Genomic DNA, 25,536 nt, shown 5'->3' with positions numbered 1-25,536 from the left:
CCCCACCTCCTACCCACCTCCTCTTCCAGCCCAACCATGGCCTCCTGTCCACGTCTGTGAGGCCCCCCTGCAAATGCCCCCTATTGATTGATTGATTTACAAGGAACACTTCTATTTTCCTTCCCTCCTCCAATCCCAAAGTGTGTGTCTCTTGTCTCTCCAGATGGTATCCGGGGACACCCCCCCCCCCCTTTCCAGGAGTAGCTTCCACGTTTTCTCCCCACGTTCCCTGCTCTGGAGGCCACTCTCACATTTCTGCCCCTACCCTTCATGGAGACTTCTCTTGTCCAAACCACCAGCCACCACTATGATATTAACCTAACGGGGCGCCTGCCCCCTGAGGGGCCTTACTTTTCTCTCAGCTCCTTGTAGAGCTATATTCCCAGAGATGGTCTTAGCCTCCTGCAGTTTTCTGCCCTTCTCCCTGCTCCTCCTCAGTCTACATTTGTCACCGTCTGTCTACATTTGTTACCTTGTGATCTCTTCCATTTTCTGGGCGCCAACACTCCAGTGGCCGATGGCTAGCCTGTGCACACACACACACACACACACACACACACACACACACACAGCCCTCTGCTATTACACACCGTAAAGAAAAATGGAAGCTGGAGCCTGGTGGCTCCTGCCTGTAATCCTAGCTATTCAGGAAGACCTGAGGATCACAGTTCGAAGTCATCCCAGGCAGGAAAGTCCATGAGACTCTTATCTCCAATGAACCACCAGAAAAGTGGAAATGGTGCTATGACTCAAAGCGGTAGACTACCGCTAGCCCTGAGTGGAAAAAGCTCAGGGACATCACCCAGGCTCTGAGTTCAAATCCCACGACAAAAGGAAACAAAGAATAAAGAAAAAGGGATTCGTGTCATTTGCAGAAAAGTGGAGGCAAGCAGGCCTTGTGGCTCACACCTGTAATCCCAGCTACTCAGGAGGTTGAGATCTCAGGTTTTCGGTTTGAAGCCAGCCCAGGCAGGAAAGTCCAAGAGACCCTTATGTCCAGTCAAGCACCATAAAACAGAAGTGGAGCTGTGGCTCAGGAGTGGAAGAGTGTTAGCCTTGAGCAAAAAAGCTCAGGGATGGCACCCAGGTACAAAGGCAAAAAAAAACTTTGGCATGTTTTTCACTCATAGGTGGAAGTTAGATATAAAAGATGTACATAATTATAAGGATACCTACGTGTATATTCATGCAGAACATGAATCTAATTAAGGGGCTATTTAGGAGAAGGGGAAAGGGAAATGGGAAAAACAGAAGGTGAAAAATTTGGAAATACATTGCAGGTACATATAAAAACAGCCTGGCAAACTGTTGATCCCTTGGGGGTTGGGAGGGTGGGGAACGAATATGGTAAAAATAGATGTTTGCACTTATGAAAATAGAACAATGGAATGAAATTATTTGGGCAAGTGGGGGAAGGAAGTTGGCCAGAGTGACAGCAAGAATGATTGACTAGAATATGTTGTAAACAAGTGAGAATGTAACAATAAAATCCTTCCCCCCATAACTAATGTATGCTAATTTATTTTATTTAGTACATTAAAAGGTAAAGTTCTTTCCTTTGTGTTAACTCCATTCCAGCCATATGGGCCTCCTTCATATAAGTTACATATAAGTTACCCCTACCTTGTGGAGATTGCTCTGTTTGCTTGGACCAGATTCCTCTAGATTTACATCTACCTCATTTCCTACCTCCACCAAAGCTGGCTCCTGATCACCCTGTCCACGAGGTCTACCCGGTTACTCACAGTGTTTAAAATCTTCATTATTAGGTTAAAATACTGTTTGTTGAACCAAACTTCAGGAAGTCAAAACATGTTTTTTTAATTTGTTGTTGTTGTTATTGTTGATGTTGTTGGTAGTGGTGTTTCTTTTTACTTAGGGATTTTTTTCTTTTTCTTCCAAGAGCAGTAAAGTGGGAGACACAGAAAGGGAGCGAGGAAGGGTGAACAAATGCAGTCAGGAGGCTATTTTCAGTATACACTATGTGGAAAATGACCTATGTAACTGGTGGGCAGGGATGGGATGGGAGGGGAGACATTGTCTCTCCCCCCCCCCAAAAAAAAATAAGAAAAATACAAAGAAATGTAGTCATGACCTGACTTAGGAAATGAACCCCTCTGTACAACACCTTAATAATAACAATAAAATTACTTAAATAATAAAAAAAAATCCCCTTTTTTATATTTCTTTATGGCCGAAGTCCCAGCTTAAAAAAAAAAAAAAGAATAGTTCTGATCACCTTCAGTAAACCATTTCCCTGGCTTTAAACAGGATTCAAAGTGCAGAAGACCTAGATCTTGGTAAATCGTAACAGGCCTGAATTCCAAGTTGCTCCCCCATCCGGAGCAATGCTTCATTTTACTCTCCCAGAGGCCTCCCCCGGACAGGCTACGTTCCAGGGGTGGGAAAACCCTTCTTTTGGGTTGAACACCATTACAGGCCACACAGGTGGAGGGCAGCAGGCAGCCTCGGAGAAGCTTGGGGTGTCGGTGCCGGTGTGTACCGGGGGAGGGGGGGACCCCGGAACAACTCCCGGGCTTTTGCAGCCGCCGCTGGTGGTCTCCGGGCAGGTTAGGCTCGCACGCGCGCCGCACCGGGCTCAGCGATTACCAAGTGAGTCGCTCTCAGAGAGGCCGTGAGCGTGAGCGGGGATGTAGCTCAGTGGTAGAGCGCATGCTTTGCATGTATGAGGCCCCGGGTTCGATCCCCGGCATCTCCATAAGGCTTTTTTTTCTTCTTCACGCTTTTACTTTTTTCCCCCCTCCATCCTTCCAGGTATTTTAGAGAGCACTGGGGAAAATTCCAGAGGGGCGACCATGGCACGGAGTCCCACACAAAGAAAGGGTCCGCCCGGAGACAGCCTCCTCCTCCTCGTCCTCCTCCCCGCCCCGCCCTCTGCACGGCCGTGCCGTCTTCAGCGAAGTCGCGGGTGGAAGCGCATCTACCGCACGCAGAGGGCGGAAGGAAGTGGAGGGCTCGGCGCGCCGTCTGCGTTCTGTGCCCAGAACCCCACTTCCGTGTAACCCGCGGCCCCGGCGGCCGGAAACGAGGCCGGCGTCATCTTCAAGAGGTGATGTTCGGAGCTCGGGAACCCAGGCGCCCGGCTAGCTCAGTCGGTAGAGCATGAGACTCTTAATCTCAGGGTCGTGGGTTCGAGCCCCACGTTGGGCGCAGGTTGTCTTTTAGCACCACAGTGCGACAATACTAGAAGAACAACACAGAAAGTGTAATTAAAGAAGCCGAGAAAACCCAGTTAGCGCCTAAGGCGTCTGCTTCTCAGGGCTGGGCCTCAGGTTTCACACCCACCTGTGTGTCAAGCTGGTTCCTTATTGGTATCTCAATGAGGGCTTTTAATTGGACTAAAATACACGTTGACAACTTTCTTTTTTTCCTTTTGGAAGCAAACTTTCCACTACTGTTTTTCCATGGGGGGTGGGGGAGGCAATTGCAGGTCTGTGACACTTGAGAGATCTTTGCATTGCCCCCGTCTTCCCTGCCAGCTGTAGGCGAACCCACAAAGCAGCGCTGCACCCTGACGTCCTGTGGCTGTGGCCTTCCTGCTGTGGTTAGTCAGCTTGCGGTGCTCGTGATTCTATGCCCGTGCGCTTCTGTATCTGCAGGGTTAAATGCCCAGGAAGGAGATTTGCTGGGTTTGCAAGCAATTGTAATTTTCTAGAAACGGATGAATGTCCCGTCGGTGGCTCCTGGGCTAATATTTCTTTCCAGGATTCTGAATGAGATGTACCCACCAACTTGGAGGTAAAGAAATGCTTTAGAAACACACCTGAAAATGTAAGTCTCTGCTTCCAGGTCAGCCTCCACTGGAAGGCCACGATGGGGACAAAGTTTCCTTCCTTCCTTCCTTCTTCCCTCCCTCCTTCTCTCCTTCCTTCCTTCCCTCTTTCCTTCCTTCCTTCCCTCCTTCCTCTCTCCCTCCCTCTCTCCTTCCTTCCTTCTTTCCTTCCTTCCTCCCTCCCTCCTTCCCTCCTTCCTTCCCTTTGGCTGTCCCAGGGGCGGACTCCGACAGATTTTAGGGCTTCTCACCCAACTGGACATGACAACGACATCCATCATGTTTTGCTTTCTTCCTCTCCAGGCCCGTTCTTCCCGAGGTGGCTGCGCTTTCCTGAGCACCGTTGGAAAAGGCCCCGTTCCCTCATTTCTTACTCTGTGACTTGACTTCCTGGAAAGAACACAGCCAGGTATGAGAAGACGAGGAGTCCGAACGGCGGCCCTAGTGGTAGACAGCCAGCCTGCAGCGGGGAAAACAGGACAGACAGACAGACTAGTGAGATCGTCAGGCCGAGTTCAAGCCCAGAACACAGGAAAGGGAAGCGGGCCGGGATGCCGGGGGTGGGGGTGGGGTGGGGATGCGGGGTCCCCCAGTGCCCGGCCCCCCGGGCCAGCGCTCTCTTCCCCCGCCCGGCCTCCGGCCCCGAGGTCTACGCCCCCCGGTTCGTACTGTGTGCGTGTGCGCGCGTGTTCAATCAGCCATGACACGGACCCGCGTCTGTAATAACTGGGGAGGAAGGAGGGAGGAGAGACCCAGCAGGGGTAAAGGGGATCGATCACCGATCGATCAGAGACCTGCACTGACGGGATCCAGTCCTGCCCGCCCTCGGAAATCCCCGAGGTCTAAAAGGGTGGAGAAGAAGGAAATAAGGAAGGCCGAGGCCGTGTTTCCGCCCGGTTTCGAACCGGGGACCTTTCGCGCGTTAGGCGAACGTGATAACCACTACACTACGGAAACACCTGGCTGCCAGCCTTACCCCGGCGCCTTAGAGGATGGGGGACCCAGCCCGGGCTCGGAATCCTGGGGACCTCCAGCGAGCGGAATGAAAACGCCTTTACCTAACCTGTGTGACCTGTGTGACCTGTGACCTCTGTGACCTCTACAATATAGGAATTATAGACCATACTGCAGGTGCATTATCTCATGTTTTGGGGGTGTGGGTGTAAGGAGAGCCGGACGAGGGGAGAAGGGATGGAGGACGGCGGTCGTTTGAGTCAGTGGCGGCGGGAGGGGCTGGGCTGGGCCGGGGAAGACCCGCGGATGTCCAGGAAACCCTGGACAGCTATTTCCAGAAGATTCGTGAACACGCCAGGAAATGAAAGCTTACTGGGCCCACCAAACCGACCCCGGGGCGGGCTGGGGAGGGCAGCTGCGAGGCGCCCCGGGGCACCGCGGCCGGGTAGGACCGATCGCCGGCCTTCTTCACCCGCGCGGGAGTTTCCTTGACGATCTTTAGAAAAAAATCGGGATCGCCCAACGTGGGGCTCGAACCCACGACCCTGAGATTAAGAGTCTCATGCTCTACCGACTGAGCTAGCCGGGCGCTGCGCAGGTTGGTCCACGTCGGGCCTCAAGGGAGCGCGGGCTGCGTCGGGGGAATGGAGGAGGGGAGGGAAGGGAGGAATGGGGGACCCCTTCCCACTTTCTCGTTGGATCGCATGACAGGTCGGCTTCCGCCGTTCCACGATGACAAACCTCGGGACACGAGAAAAAACGAAACAGACAATCAAGTGAAAAACAGTAGTCATAATAATAAAACAACGGGATGTTTCCGCCCGGTTTCGAACCGGGGACCTTTCGCGTGTGAGGCGAACGTGATAACCACTACACTACGGAAACCGCGCTGCCCGGCTTTGGGCGGGCTTCCTCCTGAAGCTGGGCCGCAGGGGCCTCGACTTCCGCCGCCCCACGCCAGGGCCTCGCTCTCCAGGAAGGCCGGACCGACTGCAGAAAGCAGGACCCCGCCCCGCCCTCCCAGGAACGGGACAGTGCGTGAGGTTTTCACGTTGATTGACAGAAGGGTTACAGGTACACAAACAAGTCAGGTAAAGAGTCTGTTTCTTTCTGGACAATGCCACCCCTCCCTTTGTCCTCTCCCCAGTTTTTTCCTTCCTGCCCCCCACCCACAAGTTGTAATAGTTCCTTTTTATCCTAGTATCGAATGAGTCACTTGAGGTCTTTATTTGCTTTTTTTATTTTTGAATGATACCTTTAAGTAGAGCGCCAATCCTCATACACACACATACACACGTATCCGTCATAGACATACTACCCCATTCACAAATACAATCGCAGACATCCTGGGGTGATCACAGGCCGCATCTTTACCAATACACCCCGGAGAGAATTCTCTCCAGGAAAAAAAAAAAAAAATCCAATGCTACAAAGCCACACGAGTCCCTGCTCTGAGATTTCAGAATACAACACACCCCAAGTAGTGGTTGCTTGTGTTGCATGAATTGATGGCATTTAGAGAAAAGAAATTTTCTCCAAGGGAATATATGGGCTGGGCTCAAATGCTCAAGGCGTCTTACAGAAACGATTGTCAATGGGCCTTTCCTAGGGACTCATCCTAGTATTCTGCTTCAGACAACGAGGAGGAGGAATAGCTCATTAGGCTGCAGCAACGCTTCCAGTTAGTCTCTGATTCCACACAGGACACGTTTCCCCGAGCCCTTTCCACTAACAGTACATTCCACACTGCTTAAGCTCTTGCTTCTTTCATTCATAGTCGGTCTTGGGGCTTGAACTCCAGGCCTGCGCACTGTCCCTGAGCTTTTGTTTTTCCCGCTCAGGCTGGTGGCGCTCTACCACTTGAGCCACAGCTTCACTTCCAGGTTGTTTTTTTTTTGCTGGCTAGATGGAGAGATGAGTCTTCCAGGCTTTCTTGCCTGGACCGGCTGTGCCCTGCGATCCGCAGATCTCAGCCTTCCAAGGGGCTGGGATTACAGGCGGGAGGCGCGGGCCGAGCGTTCTTCAACAGCCATCGCGGGAGGAAACGACCCCGTCACCTTTCTTCCTTAGTGAAGTCCCGCCAAGCCCGCGGCAGTGACCGGCTGCTCGGTAGTTTCTAGAATAGGCGGCACACCTGGGGGAGGGAGCCGGCTCCAGAGCACTTCCCCCAGGCACCTCGAACCACAAAGTTCTACGCCTAGCAGGGCCGGAAGTGCTTCCGAGGCTCTCTCTCTCTCTCTCTCTCTCTCTCTCTCTCTCTCTCTCTCTCTCTCTCTCTCTCTCCGGGCCCGCCCCTCCACTTCCGGCGCCAGCGGCGGCCGTCCCCTCAGTAATCTGTACCGGGTCGTTGGGAGGCTGCCCGGCCCCTGCGGTCGTGGCATCGAAAGCAGACAGGCTGCCTCCCCCACTCCCCACACGGTTCCTCCCCAGTGGCGGGATGGCGGGGCTTTGCATTCTGTCTGCGTTTCCAGCGACTTCCGCACCACAGAGACGAGGGCCTCCATCGTCCTAGAGCGGCTCCCGGTCCCCGAGTGTGGGCTAGAGCGTCCTCCCGAGACTTCCGGTTCCCTGGGAGGCGGGGCGGGAAGGGAGAAGGGGCGTAACCTGACCGCGGAGGGAACTCGCCAAGTGTGGGGGGGGGGGGGGGGGGGAGGAAGGGAGTTGTGTCGCCGCCGGAAGTGTCGGCGAGGGAGGCCGGAAGCGAGGGGGCGGGGCCAGGAAGTGAGATGGGGCGGGGGGTTATGTGGAGGCCGGGGGACCGTTGGGGCGGATTTGCACTCAGGGCCACCTGCGGGATTTGTCGGTGGCGCCGCGCTCCGTCCCCGCCCCTCGCTGAGGAACGGCTGTAGTCCGGGAAGTTGGGGAACTGTGTGCGGCGGGGTGGGTTTGCCGAGAGGACGTTTCTGTGGCCGCGTTTGAGGCAAGGTGTGGAGAGGCCGGGCCGGGCCCGAGGGGGGTGGGCCGGGCCTGCGGGGCCTCTGAGAGGGAAGGACCCCCCCCCGCCCCCCAACGCCCGTCCACACTGGCTGACCGGACACTAAGATGGCCGCCGTTGCCATGACACCCAACCCCGTGCAGACCCTGCAGGAGGAGGCAGTGTGCGCCATCTGCCTCGATTACTTCACGGACCCCGTGTCCATCGGCTGCGGGCACAACTTCTGCCGAGTGTGTGTAACCCAGCTGTGGGGCGGGGAGGACGAGGAGGACCGGGAGGAGCTGGACCGGGAAGAGGAGGAGGAGGACGGGGAGGAGGAGGAAGTGGAGGCGGTGGGGGCCGGCGGCGGCTGGGACACCCCCATGCGGGACGACGACTACGAGGGGGACATGGAGGAGGAGGTGGAGGAGGAAGAGGAGGGCCTGTTCTGGAACGGGGGCATGGGTGGGTCCAACTGGGAGAACATGGACTACGTGTGGGAGGAGGACGAGGAGGAGGAAGATCTGAACTACTACCTGGGGGACATGGAGGACCTGAGGGGCGAAGAGGAGGAGGATGAGGAGGAAGTGCTGGAGGAGGACGAGGAGGAGGAGCTGGACCCCGTCACCCCGCTGCCCCCGCCCCCGGCCCCCCGGAGGTGCTTCACCTGCCCGCAGTGCCGAAAGAGTTTTCCTCGGAGGAGCTTTCGCCCCAACCTGCAGCTGGCCAACATGGTCCAAGTGATTCGTCAGATGCACCCCAACCCCGGTCGGGCGAACCGCGTGAACGAGCAAGGCATCTGTCCCAAACACCAAGAAGCCCTGAAGCTGTTCTGCGAGGTGGACGAAGAGGCCATCTGCGTGGTGTGCCGGGAATCGCGGAGTCACAAGCAGCACAGCGTGGTGCCGCTGGAGGAGGTGGTGCAGGAATACAAGGTGAGGAAAAGTTCGGAGATGAATGAGTTCGGTCGGTGGGGGTGGCCAGGACGGAGGGGAAGCCTGGGAGGTGGACACGTCTGTTCACCTTAAAAGACCTCACTCCCTGGCAAACGACGGCCACGGTGCCAGCACTTGCTGGCACGGAGGCGGGTGAGAATGAGGAGGTTCCTGGGCCCTGACCAAACAGGCCCCCGTGCAGATGTGGGAAGCAAATAGGGCAAAAGGCAGTGACCCCAGATCACCTAAGCTTTGTTTGTCTTCTGGGGTGCAGAGCCATTGATGTTTCTCGCTGCCAGGGTGGCTCAGGTGTGGGACTACAAGTGACTGACAGTGCTTTACTACCAGCCTCATTTTCCTTGTGAGTCATAAGCTTGTCCTTGGCTGATGTGCTTAGAGATGGAAAGAAATGGGGACCTTCAAGGACAAGGGAGGGCTCTTAACTAGGATGGAAATGACTTGTGTCAGACTCCCCTGCCTTCTGACATGAGTCTCCCTTCAAGGACTTTGCTGCTTTGCAGCAGTCTGATGCACTGACCACAAAGCAGAGCATTTTATTTACAGTCTCGCTATCAAATGTCACTTAAGTCTTTGAGTATCTTTGAACTTTTAATTTCTCCAGGGTGGTGGAAGTGGAGCTGTGGCTCAGGTGGTAAGAGCAAAAGCCTTGAGGGAGAGTGTGCCCTGGCACAAAAGTAAATAGATTTTCTCTAGGATTGATAGTTTATAATATTTCCTAGGCACTTACTAAATATACCAAGTACTGTACACTGCACTTTTCTCCACTTACCATTTAAAATTTAGCTCCATCCTGTGAGCTTGAGGCTCACCATTGTCATTTTACAGGTTGGAACGCAGGTTTAAGAGCTGTGCATGTACACGCAGCTGTACTAAGTGATGAACTTGACAGACGACTGTCTCTCCCTCTGGAGTATGCCACTCACATTATTTGGATGTTTGTTTTTTTAGTTAGGCTTCTTTGATGATGACTTTTTCTTCTTGGAATCTGATTCTAGTTTTATTACCACCTTGCTCCCTTCTCTAACCCTTTGGATGTAAGTAAAGGCTATTTATTTGTGTCTGAGACAGGATAAACAGTCCTACTTTGTGAAGGCTCAAGTGAGTTTGAAGCAGGTTGCTGTGAGGAGGAGAGGGAATCATCTGTATGGTTTTCTCCTCATCTCTGATTCCATCAGTGACCTCAAGTTTAGAGCAATATGTCTTGGGGAAGTTTCCCAAAGTTTAGTGGGCCTCATCACTACAGATTCTGCGTCAGTGAGGAGAAGACCACCTATTCTAACACAGGCTGGTGACCTTGCCTGCCTCCAGAGCCCTGCCTTTTTGGGAGAAGGATGCCAGTAACCCTTGTCCTTCTCTTTTATATCCCTCAGTTTCTAGTTAATTGAACTCATGTATGTAAGTGTGGTTCCTTGATTATGCAGGACCCTGGGTGAGTTGTTCTTGGGTTTCTTACCCTTTGTCCTCTGCTCTCTCCTCCCTCCCCCAGGACTTACTCCTCCCCCCCCCCCAGGACTTATAACACTGGATTTTAATTATATTAGCAAAGTGCTAATACCAGTGCTTCTGAAACCAGATCATCATTTGTATTAGCCAGTGCATTACATGCTTACTGCCTGAAAATCTTGTACTGGGTTCTGTAGTGTGTGTGTGGCACCAGAATTCAGTTGTGAAAAAACAGAGAAGCCACATTTGAATTGGGAGTGTTAATTGGGGAGCGGGTGTCTGCTGGTGGACTCTTGTCTTTTAAGACCTGCAGCCGTGAACGGGGCGGGAACCAAGCTTTTAAAGACAAAAACCACATGCTGGGGGTGGGGAACAGTCATTCTCTGGAGCAAAACTTCCCTGGGGCTAAATAGCATGACATCTGCATACTCTCTGAAGTGGAGCTCTCCTGGAACTAAGCACCTGCAATTCAAAGGATGGCTTGTCTACCTCGAGGCCTTGGGAGCTGAGTGAAAAGCCCCCACCACCCAGCTAGGTGCGGGGACGCCTGTGAGGACTGGGCAATGTTACGTAGGCCCAGTCTCTTTTTCAGATGAGTAATTAAGAGATCTTTCCCTGATCAGTTTACTTGGCTCTGCAGTCTGGGAAGCTATTAACTGATCAGCAAATGTTGAATGCATACACATTATTATGTAGACTGAATTTGACAGATTTCTGACTTATGGGGGGGTATTTTATAGTGGAGAGTGTATTCCCAGATACACACACACTAGCACTAGCTCTAACTTGCACAGTGTTGTTTTATAGAAATACTCCCTTTACTCAGTGAATAATGATCATAAAAAGATATTGGAAATCTTCTGAAAAGGTAAATGTCCCTGATGTTTTCTCTTAAATAGTACTTTGATCCTTAGAATTTTTTTAAGAATCAGTTCTTTAGGAAAAATGTTAAATGACAAGTGGAATTACTGAAATAGAAATTATTGATGTATAGAAATACTGTATTTGTGTAGAAGTAGTAATAGGAAAAGGCACAATTTTGTGTAGTTGATTTTGTTTGTGTGTTATGAAATGTCTGATTTTATTATTGCAATTTTTTTCTATAGTCACTTGTGCAAGAGTTACTTTTTGTTCTCTAGGTCAGTGGCCTCTTCAGCTCATGGGTCATTATCAGGACCTCACTGGCTACTTACAACTTACTCAGCAAATACTAAAAATCATTTACTGATCTTTTGCCACTTGCGAGACACTGTGCAAAGTGTACTCTCCACCCGTCTGATTCTGTTCCTGTGTTAAGCTTAAGAAATGTGCTTTGCCTCATTACCTAGCTTCATTCTGATGTCAGATGGAGCTGAGGCTCGAGTCCTGTGTTTTCCCCAACGAAGTCGAGGGAGCAAGGCAGAAGTAGAAGAGAACAAATGGTAAGGCTTATATCACCTATTTGGCGAGGTGCCGGCGGCTCATGCCTGTAATCCTAGCTACTCAGGAGGCTGAATTCTGAGGATTGTGGTTCAATGCCAGCCTGGGCAGGAAAGTCCAATTAATCACTTGGAGCTGTGACTCAAGTAGTAGAACACCAGCCTTCAGCAAAAAAAAAAAAAAAAAGCTAAGGGATAGGATCCAGGCCCTGACTTCAAGCCCCAGTACTGGCACAAAAACAGGGCTCCTACACTTTGTTGGAATGCAGTGCTAATGTGCCTACTTCCTGTGAGAGCAGTAACTTCAGGAAGAAGTTTTGTTGTTTTGCTTACCATTTAGTGGAAGAAAAAGCAGATAGAAATGAAGTGAAGTGGGGGCAAAGACCCCGCTGTCCTGGGAGAAGCACAGCCGTACATTATCAGCGCCCTAGGAAGTAGTGTGGAAGTTTAATTCTAGGTACCTTAGGATCATGGAGGAAGTCAAGGGTGAGCAGAATCAGGGCTCTGCTCAGGAAGCTATTTTGAAAGAACACCATGGGCCAAGTGGAGAAGGATAAACCCAAGACTAGAAGGGATGAATGTGGAAGGTGAGACTTAAGAAGCGTAGGGCCAGTATTTTAGAAGTGGTGAAGAACCACTGGAAGATCTTCAGCACATTTACCACGTTATCAGCGAAGTGTTCAGAGGTAAAGGTCAGAGGAAGATCACTTAAAAGGGGGCAGGGATCATTGGCAGGCATACTTCCATGGTAGGTGCTGTGTGGTAGGGACTCAAGGCAGGTGCGCCCCAGCTGTTGACAGTGTACCTCTATAACCATTAGGATCCCACTTTTCAGAAATACACAAGGAGCTAGGATTGCAAACCTTGGTTATCCTCTGGGGAAAGATGGGGAAGAGAGCTTATTTGATAGCTGTGGTGTGGCTATGAGGTGTTAAATCACTGGAGGGTTGGAGAACTGGAGTGTGAAGGCACATGCCTTGCTCAGTCCTGTGTCTAACCTTTTCTTTTCCATTCCCTCAGGCCAAACTGCAGGGGCATGTGGAACCACTTCGGAAGCACCTAGAAGCTGTGCAGAAGATGAAAGCCAAGGAGGAGAGAAGAGTGACAGAGCTGAAGGTGAGATGGGTGTCCTTCCACAGGCTGTCTGGGGCTGGGATCAAGGCAAGGGATGGTTAGATTCCCAAAAGAAAAAACAGCCAAGGCCTAGGAAAGGAATAGACACTTTTCCAGGGACTCTTGAGTCAAGTGATATGCTCCTCTGTAAAGGTGGAAAATGGAGTGAAGCCAGGTGTTGGTGGCTCAAGCCTGGAATCCTAGCTACTCAGGAGGCTGTGATCTGAGGATCACACTTCAAAGCCAGCCTAGGTAGGAAAGTTCATGAGAGTCTTACCTTCAGTTAATCACCAAAAAGCTGGAAGTAAAGTTGTGGCTGAAATAGAGTGCTAGCTTGAGCAAAATATAGCTCAGCGACATTGCCCAAGGCCTGAACTCAAGCTCCAGGACCTGCATAAAATAAAATAAAATGGAGTGAGAAGGAGGTCTGGTTTAGCAAGGATGGGTGCTTGGTGCAAGGTTACGGAGTAATACTGTCTGTCTGCCCAGATACCCAATTCTTGGCTTTGGATAGCACAGAAGGCAGAGAGCGCCAAAGCTGCATAGGTAGCCATGAGAAACTAATGGTGGTGGGCAGAGCAGTGCTGAGCATAATAAAAGGGACCTGGTTCTGAGTAACTTGCTATGTTCCAGGGGTGGCATGGAGGCAAGGTGTGTGTAAGGAGGAGTGAGTGGATGTTATCATTGCACAGAAAACATCTCCTCAAGAGTTCTCAGCCCTCCCAAGGCCTCTTAGATATTTCCCTCTTCATTCCCATACCCTCACTCTGCTTGTTTGTAGAAGGCTGGCAGGCCTGCTGGAACAGACTGGCACTGTGGTTAGCAAGCTTTAGAGTCCAGGTCAGGCTCTTCCCTTGTGTCTCTTTAGTCTCCCTTCCAGCATCTGCCTCCTTGGCCAGAGTCTGGGCCTTGCCACTTCCCATGGTTCATATCCATTGCTGTCTGCACATTAGGGTGTCTGCAGCTGGCATATGCCGGGCACTGAGTGGTAGAATGTGAGTCTGGCAGTTAACCTGCTTCTGGACAGCTGCCAAGGTTGGTACTTGTGGGCTGCAGAGAAGGTAAACTAGGATCTGAACGTCACTGGGGCAGAGTACAACATCGGTGCTTTCCTCAGCCAGGTGCCTGGGGGGAAATCCGTTCACTTACTCATGGTAACAGGTGCCTTGCACCCAGGATGGTCTACCTGGCTCAGGCAAAAGTGTGCCTGGGCTAGAGTTTTCTTATGTTGTTTCAGGATACTAAGCATAGTAGGTCCTCTGTGTGTGTACCATGTCCATGAACTATCTGACTTCTGGATTGAAAATAGTCTGAAGAGAAAGAATATTTACAGAACATATACCAGCTTTTTTCTTTCTTTTTTTTTTTCTTTTTTATTTTTGTCGGTCGTGGGGCTTGAACTCTGGGCCTGAGGGCTGTCCCTGCACTCTTCAGCTCAAGGCTAGTGCTTTACCACTTGAGCTACAGCGCCACTTCCACCAGCTTTTTTCTTTATCATTATTCCTTATATATATAACCATCTGTGTAGCATTTACATGGAATAAGGCATTGTCAGTAATCCAGAGATATTTAAAGTACATGTAAGGATGTGTATAGGTCATAAACAAGTTCTCTGCCATTTTATATAAGGGACTTCAGCATCTGCATATTTTGGTGACCTAGAACTGATCTCTCTGGGATACCTAGTGACAACTTTTAAGTGTACAATATGATACTATATGTATCTATATGTACTATACATATGATAAACATAAGTATGTGGTATTTGTGGTTCCAAGAGACCCTTTATAGGAAAAGTTTGCTGACTCTTCCTAATGTAAAGGGCTTGATTGACTTTCCTAAGACCACTGTGATAGCAACATGGTCTGGATTCCAGCTTCATGTTATTTTCCTGAATATGTCATTCTCTCCCTCCACCCCTCTTTCTTGTGTCAGGGTTGGAACTTGAATTCAGGGCCTTGAGCTCTTGCTTGGGCTTGGCCTTTGCACTCACGGCTGGTGCTCTACCACTTGAGCCGTGTCTCCAGTTTCAGCTTTTTGGCTGGTTAATTAGAGTCTCAGATTTGTCTGCTCGGGCTAGTTTTGAATCTCAGTCCTCTTGAGTACCTAGGGTTATAGTCATGAGCTACTGGTGACTGGCTCTGATTCTTTTTTTTTTTTTTTTGGTTGGTCATGGGGCTTGAACTCTGGGCTTGGGTGCTGTCCCTGCACTCTTCAGCTCAAGGCAAGCACTCTACTGCTTGAGCCACTTCTGGTTTTCTAATGCTTTATTGGAGATAAGAGTCTCACGGACTTTCGTGCCCAGGCTGGCTTTGAACTGTGATCCTCAGATCTCAACCTCCTGAGTAGCTAGGATTACAGGCATGAGCCACCAGCGCCCAGCTTCAAAAAATTACCAAAAAAGTACCAAGTACTTACTCAGTACTTGGTAATGTGCCAGGGCCTAGTAATACAATGACAAAGATGTGCACATGACTTATGCCTATAATCCCAGGTACTGAGGAGGCAGAGATTAGAAGGATCATGTTTTGAGGTTAGCACACAGGTAAAACGTTAGTGAGAAGACCCCATGTTGTCAAATGAGTTGGGGATGGTGGTTCACATCTGAAAAACCAAGCTACTCAAAATATACGTAAGGGAATTGTGGTCCAAGGCTGTGCCTGGGCAAAAACATGAGGCCCTATTTGAAAAAGAATAAGGCTAAAAAGGTCTCAGCTGGGTGCCGGTGGCTCATGCTTGTAAACCTACTCAGGAGACTGAGATTTGAGCATCAGTGCAGTGTGAAGCCAGCCAGATAGGAAAATCTGTGAGATTCTTACCTTCACTTAACCAGCAAAAACACTAGAAGTAGGGTGGGTGGCTCAGCCTTGAGCAAAAGAGCTCAGGGACAGTGCCCAACAAGCTCTTGAGTTCAAGCCCTAGGACCAGCACGAATGCACATATGTGTGCATGCACGCGCGCGCGCACACACACACACACGTACAGGTCTGGAGGTGTGGCTCAGAGCTGCGGGGGTGGTAGTGGTGGTGTGATCCAGATCCTGTCAGAGGAGGAGGTTACAGTGCAGTGGAGAAGATAGATTTTAAAAGGCACTCCAAAGCCAAGTGATGCCTGTAATTCCAACACTCAGATGATTGAGGCAAGAGTATCTCAAGTTAAGGCTAGCTTGGGCTACACAACAAGACTCTGTCTCCAAAAAAACCCCTCATTTATAAAGAATTTCTAGCCCTGTCTATACCCTGGAGGGTGTGAACAGTGGCACTGGTAAGAGGTGAAAACCCACTGGGGTTCGGAAGGGGAAGAAGGCTTATCTTGGAACGCGTAAGCCCTCTGGGTGCATCAAGTTACTTACTCCAGGCAGTGACGGTCCGTAAGCATGGAACCAGTGTGCGGGGACCAGGTAAGCGTGGAACCAGTGTGCGGGGACCAGGGGGGATAGTAGGACCAAGAGGTAGAGAAAGAGTGGACCCTTTCCACCCTGAGGTCTTTTTTTGGGCTGCTTTGCCTTGGAGGAAGAGGCAGAAGTTAGAGAGCTGGGGGTTTACTGTTCATGTGTTGTCTTTGCATTATTCTAGAGCCAGATGAAGTCAGAGCTGGCGGCTGTGGCATCAGAGTTTGGGCGGCTGACACGGTTTCTGGCTGAGGAACAGGCAGGGCTGGAGCGGCGCCTTCGAGAGATGCACGAGGCTCAGCTGGGGCGTGCCGGAGCAGCGGCCAGCCGCCTCGCCGAGCAGGCTGCCCAGCTGAGCCGCCTGCTGGCCGAGGCCCAGGAGCGGAGCCAGCAGGGAGGCCTGCGGCTGCTCCAGGTGACTGTCCCCTTCTCCGAGTCCCTTTTTACCTTGTCAGAGCTGTCCCTGGGAAGAACCCACGTGGGCTCTAGTTTGGGGAGCTAGAGACAATGTTGAATGTAGTATGAGACAATGATAGCCAAAGAAAAGGTCAGTTGTAGAGGGAAGAATTTAAACGAGAGTTGAAGAGCAGTTTTGACACCTCAAAGAGGTGATCAAGTGCCATGTGGAGTTTCTGTTCCCGGGTTGAGTGAGTGAGGCGTGGGGGTGGATGGACAGGCACATGCTCATTGGGCCTGAGGGTGTTGCTTTCTCCCTTGCTGTTGACACTCAAGAGCTTTTTCTGGAGATTGGGAGGAAGCAGTGGTCCTTGTGCAGCTGACACTCTCTTTGTCTCTTTCTCCCTCTTCTTCTCTTGTTTATTCCCAGGACATCAAGGAGACTTTCAATAGGTGTGTGCTCGCTATGCCCTTTGTGACCCAGTAGCATCTGGCTCCCCATCCATGCCTTTCTTGGGTATTCCTCTCCTCTCCTCTCCTTCCCCAGGACCTGAGTTTCTGCCTCCTAGCCCCTCCTCTCCTTCCCCTCACTTTCTGTTCTTCCCTCTGGGAAAATCATAGTCCCACCCCCTGCCCGGTCCCCTTCTTCCAGGTGTGAAGAGGTACAACTGCAGCCGCCAGAGATCTGGTCCCCTGACCCGTGCCAACCCCATAGCCATGACTTCCTGACAGACGCCATCGTGAGGAAAATGAGCCGGATGTTTTGTCAGGCTGCAAGAGGTAGGGAGGTAACCTATACGACCTTTCTTTGCCTTGCCCTTGACAGACCTGAAGTTGAGTTCCGAGGGAAGTTGGGTCTCGGCAAGCGTAGGGGATGAGGTGGTGGAACAGGCTTTTAGGTAGGCCACCTTCAGGGTTGAGGCCAAGAGTGGCATCTGTCCTAGGCCAGGTGGTTTTGGAGGTGAGGTAAGGAGGCTAGAGAGTCAGGGACAGGGAGGAGGCCTGCCTGCCTGCCTGCCTGCCTGCAGTCCTGGGCACCAGCGAGGAGAAAGCAGGGGAGTCCACAGGAAGGGAGCCTGGTCTCTAGAATGCATAGGGCTCGTGAACGCGATGGGGGAGGAGGCCAAGTGAGCAGGAGCCGCAGAGCTTGGCCGCTGCTGGGGAGGAGCTGTTGTAGCCCTGGCATATTTGTCCTCCTTCTCCCAAGTGGACCTGACGCTGGATCCCGACACGGCTCATCCAGCCCTGCTGCTGTCCCCTGACCGTCGGGGGGTCCGCATGGCGGAGCGGCGCCCGGAGGTGGCGGATCATTCCAAGCGCTTCTCCAGTGACTGCTGTGTACTGGGGGCCCAGGGCTTCCGCTCTGGCCGGCACTACTGGGAGGTAGAAGTGGGCGGGCGACGGGGGTGGGCGGTGGGTGCTGCCCGAGAATCAACCCATCATAAAGAAAAAATGGGCCCTGGGGGGTCCTCTGTGGGCAGTGGGGATGCCAGTTCCTCACGCCATCACCATCGCCGGCGCCGGCTCCACCTGCCCCAGCAGCTCCTGCTCCAGAGAGAAGTGTGGTGTGTGGGCACCCACGGCAAACGCTACCAGGCACAGAGCTCAACCGAGCAGACGCTGCTGAGCCCGTGTGAGAAACCAAGGCGCTTTGGCGTGTACCTGGACTATGAGGCCGGGCGCCTGGGCTTCTACAATGCGGAGACTCTAGCTCACGTGCACACCTTCTCGGCTGCCTTCCTGGGCGAGCGCGTCTTCCCTTTCTTCAGGGTGTTCTCCAAGGGCACCCGCATCAAGCTCTGCCCCTGATTAGCCTGCCACCCGCGGGGGCCCCTCTGGTCCGCACTGGGGGGGCGGGTGGTGGTGGATGGTGGCCCGTAAGTTGGGGAGCTCCAGGGCTCCTCCCTCTGTTTGTTACTGTGTTGCTTCCTGCTCCCTCTTGGCCCCTGCTTCTCCCTATAGGAGCCTAAAGAACCCTCCTGGCTTCCAGCTCAGCCTTCTCTCACCTACTGTCTGTCCAACAGGTCTGCATGGGTCCCCTTGATAATGAGAACAGCTGCCTGATTTTTTCCCTCCCTTCCTGTCTGCCTAGCCCAGTTCAGCCCTGGGGTCAGAGTTTGAGTAGGGGATGTGGGGAAGAGTAATTTTCATTCCTTTTTTTCCCCCCAACCACCCCTACTCTTTAACTTTTGTCATTTCTGAGACTGGAGGGTGTGGACAGGACGTAACAAAGAATCATTCCATTTTCTGGTGCAAATTTTAGCTAAAGGATTTGGAAATTGTGGGGAGGCAGGCTGGGCAAAAGGGTAGAGCTGGGTAAAGAAATGTCTACTCTTGCGGGATAGGAGGAATTCTAAACCTTCCTTCCATCCCCGATTTCTACCTCCATAGACTGGCCAGAACTTAGCTTCAGTGAGAGATCTGGGATGGTCGACATGACTGAAACTACATACCATTACATCACCCAATAAGTTATTTTCCCCCTTCCTATTTCTGGCAATGTAGGAGCCAAGCTCGGCCCACCCTATCCTCAAGGTCTGTTCACTGCCAGGCTCCTCCCCTCCTTCGTCCAGTGAAGTTGCTTTTGTCAGTTTCTAGCTTCTCCCCATGCCTTTTAGTTCCTCCATTTGGTAAACCCAGATGGGGAGTCTGGGGATAAGGACAGGGGTTGGGTCCCCTGAGAAGAGCTTTGGGTATAATCTATTTTTCTAGTAACCCCTTGCCTTCTGTCATTTATCAGCTTTTGTCCTCTGCTTTGGTGCCTGAGGTCAGTTCATGTTCTTGGGGGTTAAAAAAAGGGAAGGTGGGTTGTGTTGCAGAAATAAAATGTTTATTTGCTTCTTTTGTGGAGCCCCATGTCTTTAGATGAGCAGAAACAGGCTGAGTGGATGACTGCTTAAAGTGACTTCCTCAGCCACAGCATCACTTCCTGCTTGAGGGACTATCTTAGGACCTTACTCTTCACCTACCACTCATTTGAAGTTAGGGTAGGCCTGAAGTCTGCAACACTTCAGTGACTCACAAGCCTGAGTCTCCAGGGGTGTGCTATTAAGCCATACTTCGATGTTAAGAGGAATGGTACACATTTTATGGTACCCGTTTAGCCAGAATTAAGCTCAGGAGTGTGGCTCAACTGTACAGGCAAGGTCCTAAATGTCTCCAGCACCAAAAATGTTAGGACCTTACCATGCATGTCCACAAAAACTAGTTATGGCAATATATAAAAATACCACCTTAGCCGGGCGCTAGTGGCTCACGCCTGTAATCCTAGCTACTCAGGAGGCTGAGATCTGAGGATCGCAGTTCAAAGCCAGCCCGGGCAGGAGAAACCGTGAGTCTCCCATCTCCAATAAACCACCAGAAAACCGGAAGTGGCGCTGTAGCTCAAGCGGTAGAGCGCTGCCCTTGAGCTGAAGAGCTGAGGGACAGCACCCAGGCTCAGAGTTCAAGCCCCACGACCGACAAAAAAAAAAAAAAACCACCTTGCAGTGACTCCCACCATGCATTTATCTCAATTGTGGATTGATCAAAAGGATTGTGGTGGGGCATCAAGTACAACTAGCCAGCTGGTGTTTTTTTTTTGGGGGGGGGGGTCCAGTCGTGGGGCCTGGGCACTGTCCCTCAGCTCTTCAGTTCAAGGCTAGCACTCTACCACTTGAGCCAGTGTCACTTTTGGCTTTTTTTCTCCATTGCTTGTGTGGTGCTGAGGAATCGAACCCAAGGCCTCATACATGCAAGGCAAGCGCTCTACCATTGAGCCACCTTCCCAGCCCAGCCAGCTGTTTTTTTTTAAGCCTGAAGTCTAGCTTTTACCCCATCCCCAATTTAGTTTAGAAGTGGGAGAGGGTCCTAATGCTTGAATGGTACAGTGCTGGAATTATGAAACTCTTTTGAAGTTCTGGAGTGAGGTGTGACTCCTTTGTAGACAGTGGACAGGCTTACACACAGCGTCCTAGAATCCCCCGGATTTAAGGTAGGTCTGGATCATCTCACAATGGTGACATGACATTTAACCATAGCGCCATAAAACCTGGCCACAAGGTTTATTCAGCTTATAAGTTTGTCTTACTTCCAGTGCTGTAGATGAGTTCTTAACTGATAGATGGTTTGGGGTCCTTCCTTCATTTTGCTTAGGAGATAAAAAAGACTGAAACCAGTTTTAGAAAGCCAGTTTATTTTTAACGCTCTGTCATAGTTTCTAGCGGGTGCCGATGGTCACCTGCCATACCCGCACCAGGTTGTCAGTATAACCAGCAAACAGAGTCTGTAAAGGAGAGACAATGGCAAAAGTTCAAGTCAGTCAAACTAGTACCAAAAAAGGTACCTTGGGGCCCCTCTAACAGTGTAGGGGATTCTGACTCACAGAAGAACGGCTGGGTAACTAAAGGTTAGTGATCACTCCTCTCTAGAAACTAATCCCAAGTTACTGACCTGGCTGACCTTTGTGGCCTGCCTGGCTTGAGTCCTGAGGACAGGTCCACTTACCTGGCCATCAGCCGACCAGGCCAATGAGGTGCACTGGGGTGGCTCTGCCTTGCTGCTGGTGCTGATAACTTCTTGTTTGAGTTCATCTACAATGATCTTGCCTTCTAAGTCCTGAGAATAGGTCAAAAACTACAATTAGCAGTACATTTCTATATTGCTAACCCTAGTTAGAGTGCTTCTTGCTAAAATGCCCTTATTAGCTTATTTTTGAGAGGATTTTGCTCTCTAGGAGACAAGTAGCAAGAGACCAGAAGAGGAACAAGAATGATGTTGAGCAAGCTAGGCATAACCATCCCTTTTAGTAGGCAAATGTCCCACTGTCATTCTAACTACTGCCACAAGCGATCAGTGACAGCCACGATGCTGTAGTGGTGTCCAGCCAGGTGCTCAGTCTGTAACATAGCCCATACATACCCAAATCTTGATGCTGGGGCCTGTGGCAGCGCAGAGCCAGTAGCGGTTGGGGCTGAAGCACAGGGCATTGATGATGTCCCCACCATCTAGTGTATACAGGTGCTTGCCTTCATTGAGATCCCATAACATGGCCTGGCCGTCCTGAGCACAGGAAAGGAGAGAGTGAAGTGAGGACAAGGTGATCTCTTCCACAAGTCCACCAATTATCTCTCCCAATACACTGGGTTTCTTGGAAGCCAGTGACTAATTAATCTATACTCACTTATTATCAAAGCTTTTATGTGCCACACCCAACAAAAAACATTAAGTAGAAGACCAGGTAAGTATGTGGCACTATACCTACTGGACCAGCTATCTGGCCAAAACAGCTGAATAAGTCAATTAGTAATCCTGAAGTCAACCACAGCATGCCCTCCCAAACCTTATATGCAAAAACCCCACAGGATTTTGGTTAGGAACCTATGGCTTACATCTTACACATCCCTAGCTACTCAGGATGCTGAGATCGCAAAATTTGGTTCCAAGCCAGCCCTGGCAAACAAATCTGAAAACTCATTCCAAATAATGAGTAAAAAGCCAAGACGGAGGTGTGGCTCAAGTGGTAGAGTGCTAGAACTAAGCAAAAGGGCTGCATTCAATCTCCAGTACTGACATAAAATCACAGGACTAATTTTTTCTGTTGCTTTAAACCAAGTTTGCATAAGACACTGTGTACCTTGCAAAGCTTAGGTGATGAGAGTACTAGCTTGTTTAAGACAGACTGTGTTCAATCTTCAGTACCACCAAACAAAACAAAATGATGCTTAGTTGTCCCAACAGCTTGTCTTCGCCAGACACTATTCTTTCTACAGTTACTCCCCACTGAGATGCTTAGCCAAATACCTTGCCTCCTGAGGCACAGAGAGAACCATCTGGAGAGACAGTCACCGTGTTCAGATAGCCTGTGTGGCCAATGTGATTGGTCTTCAGCTTACAGTTAGCTAAATTCCATACCTATGAAGATAAAAGGACTATGGGTGGAAATTCACCTCTGAACTGGGCAGGATTAGAGTCTTAAGTCTGTAATAATGAAGTTGCAACAGCTGTTTAAAAACTCCTGAGTTGGATGTGGCACATGTCTATTAAACCCCAGTATCCACAAGGCTAAGCAGAAGGATTAATTTGAGGCCAGCCTGAGCTAAGATAGCAAATTATTTACTAATAACAAAAAACTTTGTCATCTAAGGTTAATACAGGCACCAAAGACTGCAGTGGAGATGTGGCTCACACTTGAAAACCAAGCTACTCTGGAGGCTGAGATGGAGAACTGAAGTCAGCCTATGCTGGAAAGCTGGAGACTATAAACTCAAACCAGTAAAACAGAAAACTGGAATAAAACAGATGTTAAAATGCCATGAGATAATTACAAAGCACATCAATGAACTGCTTTAGATCAAATGTCAAATGGACTAGTACAGGGAAAATAGCAAGAAAAATGGTCAGCTGAAGTCTAATTATCCAGAGTTGGAGCCCTGACCATCTCAGGGGTGATGAAAATACTTTGGCAATGAGCCCTACCATACCCTTGCCTGGAGCTTACCTTCACCAGCTTGTCCCAGCCACAAGACACGATGATAGGGTTGCTGCTGTTGGGTGAAAACCGGACACAGGAAACCCACTCAGAGTGACTCTCATCCTACAAGGATATGAAAGGAAACAGTTCCGATCCTTCTTCCCAGGTCCCTGTTCCATCTGCAGTTTTGAATTCAGAATGAACCCTACCTAACCTTAAGCCCCAACAGAATCCTTTGAGAATCGACCTAGAAACACCACGTAAAGTCAAAGTGAAGAGTGCCACTGCCATTAAGTTACCTGGACTGTGTATTTGCAGACACCCAGAGTATTCCATAACTTGATAGTTTTGTCTCGGGATCCAGAGACAATCTGCCGGTTGTCAGAGGAGAAGGCCACGCTCAGCACATCCTTGGTATGGCCTACGAATCGTCTTGTGGTGGTGCCCCTGAAAGGAAGAACTTGGTCACAATTATAGACTTCCTTCTCACCGCTTTTTGACCCTGTCCTTGCCCCAGGAGTCTACATCACACAACCCTGGGCCACAGGAAGCCTTTGGCTGATTATGTGCCAGAGAATCCACTCAGAATTGCAGGACATGTCCTCATTCCCTTGTGGGGTTTGGCTGACAATGTCTTCTGTCATCACCAGGATCCTCTATTATCCCTACTTGACCATACTGGAAAAAATACCCAACTACACCAATCCAGGCAGGGAAGGCCTTCCTTAAGATACAAGTCTATTAACAAGCAAAAACCTGGGATGCAGGTGAAGTTCAAGACCCTAACTTCAAGCCACAGCACCAAAAACAATCTTCACTAGCTAACTGAACTAGGTTAAGCTGAAACTTTCTGTGGGTGGTCCCCACTTCATCTTCCATACAGGGCCTGGATTTCCCCAGGGAACTCCCCTCCCATGGCCTCTACCTCATTTCTGCCCAGCCTTTCCCTAAGCCCCAGAGTAGCTACTTGCGTTGTGAGATCCCACAGGCGTAGGGTTCCATCCCAGGAGCCTGAGAGGGCAAACTGGCCATCGGAGGAGATGACCACATCACTGACAAAGTGGGAGTGACCCCTCAGAGCACGCTGTGGGATGCCATAGTTGGTCTCATCTCTGGTCAGCTTCCACATGATGATGGTCTTGTCTGAAAGGGGAGATTAAAAAAATCCAAGTTATCATCTATTAATCCGAGACTCTTAACCCCATATATCCAGCAAAAAGCAACAAGTGGAGCTTTAGCTCGTGTCATGAAGCTCCAGCCTGAGCTAGAAATTAGCTAAGGAAGTGTCCAGGCCCTAAATCCAATCCGTGGTAACAGCAAAAAAGAAAAAGCCCACAGTGACATAACCTGTGTGAAATGAAAGATTTCTCTATGGGCTAAACAAGTGGATGCTCAGAAATGTGTCCCACTCCACAAATTTGACGATTTTGTGTTTAAGTACGAGTCTATTATTTCTTATGTCAAAGCGAAAAGGCGCCAGAAGGTCTCAACGCCATCAGGGACAAGGGAGAGAGCTCGTGGTACCAAGGGCCGGAGGTGTGCTTCACGTGGCCCCTCCAGAGACCACCCGCTCCTTCCCCGAGCCCAGGACCAGGCGGTAGCTCAGAAACAGCCTCTGGATTTCAGCACTGGCACTCAGATGGCATGTTGGAGTCATCACCGCTCTGCCCGGTCTGCAGACCCCCGCCTAGCCTTAACTGCACCACGGGAGGTGGCTAGGACGACTCAAGTCTCCCTGTGCTCCTCCAGCTGGTGGGCCCGGACTGAGGCGCAGGCTCAGACCTGCCCGCTCCAATTCCTACCCAGGTAGAGGTAACTGGCAGGCCTGACAACTCCCGACCCGACAGTCCCTGCCTCCAGCCCGCACTCATCCCGTACCTCGAGAGGCCGACAGTATCATGTCGGGGAACTGCGGGGTGGTGGCGATCTGAGTTACCCAGCCATTGTGGCCCTTAAGGGTGCCACGGAGGGTCATCTGTTCAGTCATGACGGCGGCGGGCGCGGGGGTCGCCGCAGCGACGAGGATGGCGCCGGATAGTTGAGAGAGACGGAGACCACAGCCGCTCCCTCGGCGGCTCTGCGGAGAAAAAGAGCGAGCGGCCCTCACCGGAACCGGAAATACTCTCCCGCCCGGGCAAGATGGCGGCCCCCACGACTCCTTACTCAAGATGGCGGCGCCATGTCAGTGAAAGGGACCGGGCGAATAGCGCCTATTCTGCCAGTCAGCCTAAGGCGGGAGCACATCAAAACGTACCCTGAAACTAGCACTTCTAGAAACATCATTCAAGCGATGCTTGGAGCGTGACGTAAGAGTGAGGCGAAGCGCAAGCAGCCACTACTAGTGTCCGCGAGCGGAGCCGGGCGGCCGGAGCCCCGCCCCTTCCGCTCCTAGCCCCGCCCCTTCCTCTACGAGCGCCGCCCTGCCCCTGGGCGCCGCGGCGGGGTTCCGTGCAGGGCTGCCGGCTTTCAGCTCGAGGCCGGGCGCTGGCCCGCAGTCCCAGAACCCTAGGGGCCGGGGGATCGCGAGCTGAGGCCGGTCTAAGCTGTGTGTGTTGAGACCCTGTCTTCAGAACGAAACGAGAAGGATGTCCGCGCGGACTGCCACGCGGAGGGCCCGGAGCGGAGGGGAGACGCGTCCTCCGAGCCGTCCGTGCCGCTGCGCGTCTGGACGGGAGCCTCGGCGCCGCCGTCCGATCACCCCGCCGAG

The 25,536-nt window shown here is 51.2% G+C and overlaps 2 protein-coding genes and 5 non-coding genes across 7 annotated transcripts; 3 read left to right on the top strand and 4 right to left on the bottom strand.

Moving 5' to 3' along the window:
* Window positions 1-2,647: 2,647 nt before the first annotated feature.
* On the top strand, window positions 2,648-2,719 carry Trnaa-ugc. The gene has a single exon. It is a non-coding gene; the product is annotated as a tRNA-Ala (tRNA).
* A 379-nt stretch (window positions 2,720-3,098) lies between these two features.
* On the top strand, window positions 3,099-3,171 carry Trnak-cuu. Its single transcript has one exon. It is a non-coding gene; the product is annotated as a tRNA-Lys (tRNA).
* Window positions 3,172-4,677: 1,506 nt separating this feature from the next.
* Window positions 4,678-4,750, bottom strand: Trnav-aac. Its single transcript has one exon. It is a non-coding gene; the product is annotated as a tRNA-Val (tRNA).
* A 513-nt stretch (window positions 4,751-5,263) lies between these two features.
* On the bottom strand, window positions 5,264-5,336 carry Trnak-cuu. The gene has a single exon. It is a non-coding gene; the product is annotated as a tRNA-Lys (tRNA).
* Window positions 5,337-5,559: 223 nt separating this feature from the next.
* On the bottom strand, window positions 5,560-5,632 carry Trnav-cac. Its single transcript has one exon. It is a non-coding gene; the product is annotated as a tRNA-Val (tRNA).
* Window positions 5,633-7,404: 1,772 nt separating this feature from the next.
* Window positions 7,405-19,222, top strand: Trim41 (tripartite motif containing 41). The gene is made up of 6 exons (XM_013031006.1): window positions 7,405-8,596; window positions 12,499-12,594; window positions 16,167-16,397; window positions 16,809-16,831; window positions 17,031-17,158; window positions 17,586-19,222. Exons 1-6 carry the CDS (start codon window positions 7,790-7,792, stop codon window positions 18,185-18,187), a joined length of 1,887 nt encoding a protein of 628 aa, XP_012886460.1. The 5' UTR covers window positions 7,405-7,789; the 3' UTR covers window positions 18,188-19,222.
* A 1,309-nt stretch (window positions 19,223-20,531) lies between these two features.
* Window positions 20,532-24,946, bottom strand: Gnb2l1 (guanine nucleotide binding protein (G protein), beta polypeptide 2-like 1). Its single transcript, XM_013030974.1, has 8 exons — window positions 24,708-24,946; window positions 23,801-23,972; window positions 23,129-23,276; window positions 22,857-22,952; window positions 22,160-22,270; window positions 21,278-21,418; window positions 20,864-20,974; window positions 20,532-20,642 (listed from the first exon to the last, which is right to left on the bottom strand). The coding sequence occupies exons 1-8, from the start codon at window positions 24,814-24,816 to the stop codon at window positions 20,577-20,579; spliced, it is 954 nt and encodes a 317-aa protein (XP_012886428.1). The 5' UTR covers window positions 24,817-24,946; the 3' UTR covers window positions 20,532-20,576.
* Between the last annotated feature and the right edge of the window lie 590 nt (window positions 24,947-25,536).

The sequence above is a fragment of the Dipodomys ordii genome, unplaced genomic scaffold (assembly GCF_000151885.1).
Source record: "Dipodomys ordii isolate 6190 unplaced genomic scaffold, Dord_2.0 Scaffold135, whole genome shotgun sequence".
Lineage (NCBI taxonomy): Eukaryota > Metazoa > Chordata > Mammalia > Rodentia > Heteromyidae > Dipodomys > Dipodomys ordii.
This window is presented reverse-complemented; position numbering and strand designations above follow the sequence as displayed.